Below are 8,593 nucleotides of genomic sequence, written 5' to 3'. Positions count from 1 at the left end.
CCACAATGTGGAGTCAAACGAAAGGCTGCCATCACTTGCCCTTGGGCATTGCTCCTCTTAATGAGAATTTGGGCATAATTCTGGTTAAGATGGCCTGGTGCAGTGTCCATGTTGTGTGCACGAAGGGCAAGTCTCGAGCCGGCAGCAGAGCCGATTACCCCAGATGTGGCCTCCTCCTCCACAATAAATAAGGTGGCGTGCTCCACAAGTGCCAAAGGCGAGAATTTACGCGCCGCCTGAGCCCAATACTCCGCAAATGCCACAGCATCCCTTAGCCGATTTCGCCGTTCAAGAGAATCAGGATCCGTGGCAACAGCTGGCGCCTCTGGAAACTGCAAATGCTCACAGAAACGTTCCACCTCCGTGGCGTTCCCTACCTCCAGCACATTGATCACCGCCCACAAGAGAGGAAGGGCCGTGCTGCTTGTCGCAAAGGCGGGAAAGCTAGAAATAATATTGCGAAGGATTTCCTTTGCAGAACTCCGTACAGAGTCAATAGCAAATCCGTAGAGCAACACAAGCTGCCGCGCATTCTTATCAATGATACTCGCCGCAAAATCCGGGAGCGTTTCTCCGAGAGCAGAGATATATCGTGCCGTGGCAGCCTTTGTTACATGCTTCACAATTTTTCTAATATCCTTACTGGCATCAAATTCCCGTAGTTCATAGTGTTGATATTGCGTTATGGTGGAGATAGAGCCACATGATGCACGTAGCATCTCCAATGTCGCAAGAGCATTTATCAAAAAGGCCTCCGAAAAAGAAAGACGCTTAATTACATGTTTAGCCTCTGGACAGTAGCGTTGAAGAAAACGCACCAACTCCTTCTGATAAAACTTACCGTCACCTAAATCACCACTGCTGAATAAGCGATGTTTCAAAACATCTATGTCTGCCATGGTTTGCTGATAATCGGAGGATCGCATATGCATAAGGGGCGGCATGGACGCGGCAAGCAATCGTATACATTTGGTCCAATCCATTGAATTTAAACCTTTTTCCTGGCAGCGCAGTTTTTCTGAGGCAGTACTCGTCGCATCCTTTTCGGTCCGCAAGAGTGCTTCTCTTGTAAGACGGTAGTATGATAACATGAGCCAACAAGAACGGAACTGTGCCATCCCATTTTCGGCATAGAAAGAAGAGTTGATATTAGATGGTTGAAAACAGTAGTGACACAAGAAGGACTCCCCTTCATCCAACTGCGTGAGCTTTTGTGCATTCTCATGGTGATACACAAGGTGTCGGATATCCGTCACGGGAAACAGTGTGGAAAGCTGGCATAGCAAGCAGAGGGGACGGAGAAAGAGTGACAGCACCTCAACGGCAATACGTTGCACATCAAACACGGCCGGATGATGAGTGCCCCTCTCGGAGGATTTACCGTAGAGAATGCCAGACCCGGGCCACGCAACATTAATCATGCAACGCAGTAAAGTCCTCAAAAGCACACGGAGGACACGACTCTCCGCGTTAAACGCCTCAACCAGGCGTGCCTTTGCCTCTCCATCCCCAGAAGCGACAAGACGAAGGCCCTCCCGTGTCATGACGCGAATGCGTTCGTGACAACGCTGCACAAGTCCCCAGAAGGACTCCAAAACCATCAGCAGCGTGGTACTGGGAAACTTTATCGTGGGGTCGGCGAGATCCCCAGAGCGCACATGAACTCGCAGGGTGTCCTCGAACGTGTCCCAAAAAACTTTTCCAAAGCGCAACAAGGCATCACAAGTGAGCGGCTTCAAAATGGAAAGGTGCCGCGACACAAGCAGACGATTCATCATCTCAAAGCACACTGCCAAACGCGGAGCAGCTCGGCTTGACGAAATCAATGCGTTTTTATCCTTGCTGTTACTTTCGGCATCAACAGACTGGAGCACCGTTGAGAGACGCACAACGGAATCTAACACCTCCGTCACCGCAAAGGACCGCACATGGGAATTTGTGGCACAAAGTCCCTGAAGACATAATGCCGCCATGCGACCCTCATCCCCTTCTTCATCCAGAGGCGTGGCTTGAAAGGTCCCCAAAGTTCCAACCTCCAGTACGCGGTGGATCAACTCGCGGACGATGCCATCAATATTGATGTGGTAGTTGTGTGAATACCGTGCCTTCGTCACAGCAGAGGGTATGGGGACGTTTTTCCAAAGAGATATAGCTTTGCCCTCTGCAGAAGTGGTCAACGCAATGACTTTGACGCATTGCTCGGCGATGTCCTGTCGAAGTCGGGCCGCTGACGCCTTCGCCGTTATGAAACTAAATATGCTCGTCGGAAGGATAAGAAATTTAACGATGTTTCCAATCACACGGAGGCGGAGATCTTCCTCCTCGGCTGAAGGCAAATAACTTCCTGTCCAGGTATTATCCCCCTGCTGCACTTGTTGCTCTTGATACATGCCACTAATGGTTCTGTAACACTGCGCACGCACCAACTCTGCCTGTAATAAATTTTTCACGACAATGCGCACGTTATCACCGTAGAGTTTGACGTTTGTCTTTCGAAGATCCTCCCATCGGCTCGCAGCCTCTTGGAGGGCAGACCAAACACTCCCTAGAAGTGCATCAGCCTCTGTGCATTCTTCGCGGGAGAAAAATGAAGAGATGTCGTCTTGAGCATCACCCGCACCTTTGTATTTTACCGTACATGTTGTTACGGCGTCTTGAATCCACACCGTCAGGAGCGTCAGCATCGCGGCGACCACGCGCGCATGCAGGTCTTCTTTCTGCATGAGGCCTCGTAATACGTAATCCGGTTGGAGCACGGCTCGAAGCCAATTGCGCATGCGCGTGTAATTTACACCTCGAGCGCAGCAAATCGCCTCCATGAGGTAACAAAGAAGCCGTTTGTGCAACGGTTCCCTTCGCCTGGATGAATTTGTAAAGGCGTCTGTCAAATTTTGTAAATGATTCAGCAGCTGCGAGCTCAGACAAATAGGTTCACTTTTCGTTGTGTGGGCGAGTCCATTCAGAGCACCAAGAGCAATAGGGTTCTCAACGCACTCGTCAATATCGGATGGAATGCAGGAAATGATGATGGAATCGATGATGCAGCCATCAAACCCTGCCAGACCAATATTTCTCCCCCTGCTCTGGCTGATGTACGTATCGTGGCCACGGCGGCCGGCATGATCATTCGTCTCCTCTCCATCCTTTTCACCGTCCTTCTGCCCCTCTCCGTTGCCCCGCAGCAGCAGCATCCCACAAAATACAAGCGACGCCACAAATCCCTGCACGTCAACACCCGGAAAAAACTTTGCGGTTCCAAGCTGACGCATCAACAACGTGTAAAAGGAGGCGCACTCAGAATAAAACCCTTTGGTGTATTCATAAGGCAAAGAACGCCACTCAACTGCAAGAGCCATGAGGGAAACCAAAGCTGGGGCGTTCTTGACAGTCACCCCGGCCTTTTGTGACACGAGCTCGTTGATCTGCGACAAACTAATCAGTAGCGCAACGCTCGGGTGGCTCAGAACGTCGCCCAACCGCATCCCCGTGGAGTTGCAAGAGCGCTGCTGCACCCCAAACTCGTTAGAAGTTGTGTTTGTTTCGTTAAGCCGCACAACATTGTCTACAAAAACCCCTGTATTTTGCTCGTCTAAGCCAAATAATCTTACTGGAGAAAAGCATTCGGGGTTGCTAAGAGACCTCGTGTTGAGAGGAGTAACCTCCCCGCATTTTCGCCGTATGGGCGACGACGACGCAGTCACTGCCCTTTTTGTTGTGATGGTTGTGGTTGTAGTTTCCACCATGACTGGTCCTGTTGGTTCTACACGTGTGGGTTGCAACTGTTGCAGCAGGTGTTGGCCCAGTACCCGCGTCATTGCAAAGACCGGCGAACGCCGCACCCACGTGGGAAATGGGATTTCGTCCATAACAGAGAGACGCGGTCACCCTCCCTTCTTCTCTCAGATAGTGTACATTATTTGCGTGATATATATATATATATGAACGTGTCGTGAAAAGAGGGGGAAAAAAAAAAGACCCAGCCAAAGAAAGAGAGAGAATCAGGATCGGATGAGGGACAAATTACATGGCATGAAGCTGCTTGTAACAAACATGCATCACCGCCACGCAACTTCTCATACTCCCCTCCGTACTGCAATTTTTGGGACATCAATGGGCCAATATATCCGGCGTTGCTCCCTCGTTGAGTTCCAAAAACAGGAGCAGCCCACAGTTCTAAGAAACACTTCCCTCCTTCACGATATTTTCCTTAAACACATGGTGGTCGCAAGATGCCTTTCTCACCACACCTCCGAAAAAGGTCAAAGGTGGACTCCGTCATATTACAGGCAACGTTCTTTCTAATTCTCAGTGACGACCTGAGATCGGGGAAAAGAGAATCTTCTTGCCACCACCCCAATGGGCCGCACTCGCCAAGGCACTTCCCGGTTATGTGTCCGCATAAAGAAGAATCCACCCAAGGGCACCAAAAATCTCGTTCCGGCTGCTGAGTAGGATCGCATATTCTATGGCATCAACCCTGGATGCATAACTTCGTCGCTTCCCAACAACAAGCCGCCCAAGAACGCGTTGAACACGTACAACACCGGCTCCCGGGAAGTGCTCACAGCTGGCGGCGCATGGCACTCATTACTCCGCCCATAATTGTTCTCCCTTATCGCCTGCAAAACGGTCCATCGAATCCTGCCAATGGCGCCACTTCATGCAGCGCGGCCCCCCGCTGATGAAAAACGCCAAAACGCCCCCCATTGGACGAAAACAAGCCTTGCAACAAGGCCGTCACAAAAGTTTGACGAGGCACCTCGTCTGAATTCCAAAGGCAAAGCACGCCCCTGACGCAGCCAAAAATTCTTGGTGGCCAGTGGCGCGTTCTCAGGTGCGCCCCGCGCCTCTTCCTGGCATTAAGGGAATGGGGCTCTTGAATTCCACCATCCCTGTGGCTTCCTTCCCGAGACTCAAATGGCCCTGCAGTAACAAAAAAAGAACTAAATGAAGAGGACCCCTAAAGATAAATGAAGTAAAAATTCCCCCGTCAGGCATCGCGACCAGCCAACGCCCAGCGGCACTCCATCACAGCCATCAAATCCGGCAAAAAAAAAAAAATCATTCTGCATGTTTTCCTTCCACACCTTCCCCTTTTCATCCACAACTGTTTTTCTCGCTATCTTTACTACTCTGGTGGCGGCAAGTCCCTGTACCCCGCTGAGCGTGAAAGGGCCTCCGCAAGATCTCCCTCAAAAAGATTTTCCAACGCGCAGAGCGAGGCGATGTGCAGCGCTTGCGCGCGAGTCAAGGCTGAGCCAAACCCCACAAGTTGGACCTCGCCCTTCTTGGACTCACGCTTGTGCTTCTGTAGGTAAATACGGCATTCAAACCCACTCCCGCTACTAGGCGCCTGCTCGACACGCAGCCAGCGTTCGTTGCGGAAGTCACGTGTGACGCAGCGCCGCAGGAGCGTATACGGCCGTGGTGGCCCTGCGCTTTCTGCCCGCTCCACCGTCCGCTGGATCTCTCGAGTCACGGTGTCAGGCAGCATCTCCACCACTGGTGCTGAAAATACCTCCCCGGCAAAAGAACTCATCTCTTTCGAATGCGCAAACAAATACTGCAGCGAACGTGGGAAACTCCGCCGACAGGCCAATAGAATCACGTCGCGGATGCCTTCCCGCTTCGCTGTGGCGATGGCACGCGCTACAGCCAAGCCACCCACCCTTGAGAGGGACAGCGTCACAAACCAGTAACCACCCAACTCACGTGCCTCAACGTCAATTGCCTGCTGCTCAGCGGAATTGGAGGATTCCGTGGTGTCCATGATGCCGGCGCTCGAGGCACCAAAAAAGGCGTTGAACATGTACAGCGCCAGCTCCCGGGAAGTGCTCACAGGTGGCGGTGCATGGCACTCATACTCCGTCCATAGTTGTTCTCCCTTATCGCCTGCAAAACGATTCGTGGCCGCGCGCAAAACGCTGCACAGAACAACCAGTGCACCCTCATCTTCGCCACCAATGCGTTCGCTTACGAGTAAGTCGCCATTCTGCGCATAAACTGCCGCCCGGTATCTTGGGTGAAATGGACGAAGAAGACACTCAACACTGCCGTCGTTACTATTATCGTCGCAGGTGTTGCTGTCAACATGTTGCTCAAGTGTCCATGTGAAGGGGGCCAAGGTGGAAGCCTTTTCCTCAAGGAGTGCTATCACCTGGCTCACAAACGACTCTGCCCCCACACGATACACGGCATTGTCAACATTTCTCGCGTCCTGGTCAGGGTTTATTGCGTCACCACGATTCAGTTTTGCATATGCCTGGAGTTCTTTCGGAAAGTACTTCTGTGCCAGCTGATACACAAGGACACGCCTGGCATGTTTTACTTGTGAATATGGAGGAGAAATGGCAACCACGCGCCGCTGCTCCTCACCTTCAATCTGTGCCTCCATCTCCGCCACCCACTGTGGAAGACCCAAATCCCCTGAGGCGTTGCGAAGGCGCACACGTAAGTTGTGCCATCCCAAATCCTCCTCTGCAAAGGCAGCGACAAGTGAGAATAGGTTCCCAATATGCTCCACACGTTTTTCACGCGGAAGGGCACGAAACTTGCTTCCACGGGCCATTGTATCGCTTGAGAGATCAATGTCGGGGTGAAGCAACAGTGCATCACGGTATTGATTGGGAAAATTTTCTCGCAGTGCGTCTAGGCAGGCATTCCGCCAGGCCTCTCCACGCTTCTTCGCCTGGCGCTGAATCAACAACTGATCCGAATGCAAGCCGTCATTCACGGTAAGTATTGCCCTTGCCTCCCCGACAGAGCGGTCCTCATGATATGTCGTTTGGTAGAAACTCCCTATAAGCTGCGAAGTGAGTGTCCCCAGCAAAGCGTATACATTCCACTTTCCGCGGTGGTTCGTGGCAACGTTGTAATTGTCATGTTTAAGTACCGCAAGTTCCAAAAGCTGCGTGGTGGGAAACAATACGCCACCGCCACGTGCGTCAAAATGCGCCAGCCCAAGATCGGGATACTGATCAAGAAGATATGTTAATGCCTGTACATAGCAGTCAAACTCAAGCCGGTAGCGACCCGAGCCGCTATTCTGCCAGACAACGCTTCCGTCAGATATAAAACACGCGGTAAAGAAGACACATTGTTTCTCGATTGCCAGTGTGGCACTTCCACCGTCGGGCTTTTTGGAAATGGTTGCATCTTTCCCGTCCATTTCCTGATTGCCTTTTTTGTCACCCTCGATCCGAATCACGGCCAACTCCTCCGGACGTTTCCCCTGCGCCTTTGCCAGCCTATGCACCATCGCATCAAACTGCCACCGCATGCGGGTGATTAACGGCGCCGGTGGGAGGCACTGATCGAGAATTGTAATCTCCGGTGAAAGAACGGCCTCCGAACGAAGCGCCTGCCCCGACGCATTTTGGTACGCCGCCAATGGCGTGGCCTGTCGCTTCACTTGATTCACGCTGATGTTGCCGTACACATCTTCGACAATTACAGCAGCCGTGAAGGTTGTCGGACGCAGCACTCGATACTGTTCTTCAACCGGCACCGGAGACTCCGTGGCTTCTTTCCGTTCGCCGTCTGCCGCCTCTTCGGATTTTTCGGCGGAGCCTTTTTTCCGCCCCGCCTTCTTGTTCGACAACGACGGCTCCTCCGCGCCCTCTTCGAAGCAGTGTCTCTCGATGGATTTCCCCCATGGACGAACAAAAGCCTCCACCTCGCGAACACTCTCCAGCTGCACAAAGGCGGACTCGAGCTCCTCACGGTAACGGTCCCGCAACATCGCAAAACAACGCATCAGTGAATCATTCGCTGACTGGCCACGCACCTCTCCAGTGAAGCTGAGATTTGGCGCCACACCCCACTCGTCACGCACGTAAGCTCGGCAAATCCAATCTGAGCGGACCGCATCTGCATTACAATTTCCACCGTTATTATTTTTATTATTATTGTTATTATCTTTATCATCGATTGCCTCGTCATCCTCCCGTCGCCCCACTTTTGAAGGGCCCTTGATGGCAAATTTCAACACACGACTGAAATGCACACACAATTCGCGCAGTTCATCCATAATTGCCTTAAATTCAAGTTGGCGCGGTGAAAGCGAAGCTGTAGCGTTATGCCGCCAATGCCCGGCCCGCTTTTGCTGGCCGCGTCCACGACCACGCGACGTCTGTGATGACGCCGAGCCCTTTGGCTGGGGAAGTATGAAAATCACGTCACTCTCAAGTGCATCTTGCAGGGCACGCCCCAAAACCTCATCAGCCCGCTCGCCAACTGCCACCGCAAGCTCCACCGGAAATCCAAGCAGTCGACACGTCGCCGATGCCCGGTAATTCATCGTCAGCTCCTGTGACAACTGCGACTCTCTCGTAGCCCCTGAGTCTTCCCTATACAATACGTCGCCTGCCACGGGCTCCTCATCCTCCACCACCACCGCGTCATCCTCGTCCTCGTCCTCCCCCCAACCTCCTCTATTTTATGTGTGGCTCGCCGAGCTCCACGCCGCGGGCACCGCCGAAGCACCAACTTATCCTGTGGCCCAAACCGCTCCCGCAACAACGCCTCAGCATCCTGCAGACCCTTGCCCTCCTCCCCATAATTCTCCTCCCCGCTTACTCTCGCAGCCGTGCCA

At 52.5% G+C, this 8,593-nt stretch overlaps 1 protein-coding gene and 1 pseudogene across 1 annotated transcript, besides 3 other annotated features; both read right to left on the bottom strand.

Moving 5' to 3' along the window:
* Positions 1 to 3,866, bottom strand: Tc00.1047053507531.19 (phosphatidylinositol-kinase domain protein, putative; the record flags this gene model as incomplete). The annotated part of the gene is made up of 1 exon (XM_800528.1): positions 1 to 3,866. A coding segment is annotated over one exon (3,866 nt), but the record flags the coding sequence as incomplete, so codon positions are not given.
* Positions 1 to 8,593: a sequence feature (heterozygous, Esmeraldo-like haplotype).
* Positions 5,129 to 8,593, bottom strand: Tc00.1047053507531.10 (annotated as a pseudogene; the record flags this gene model as incomplete).
* Positions 7,890 to 7,926: a microsatellite.
* Positions 8,375 to 8,433: a sequence feature (GA-rich).

The sequence above is a fragment of the Trypanosoma cruzi genome, genomic scaffold (genome assembly GCF_000209065.1).
Source record: "Trypanosoma cruzi strain CL Brener 1047053516045 genomic scaffold, whole genome shotgun sequence".
Lineage (NCBI taxonomy): Eukaryota > Euglenozoa > Kinetoplastea > Trypanosomatida > Trypanosomatidae > Trypanosoma > Trypanosoma cruzi.
The sequence above is the reverse complement of the archived record's forward strand: the minus strand, read 5'-3'. Positions and strand labels throughout refer to the sequence as shown.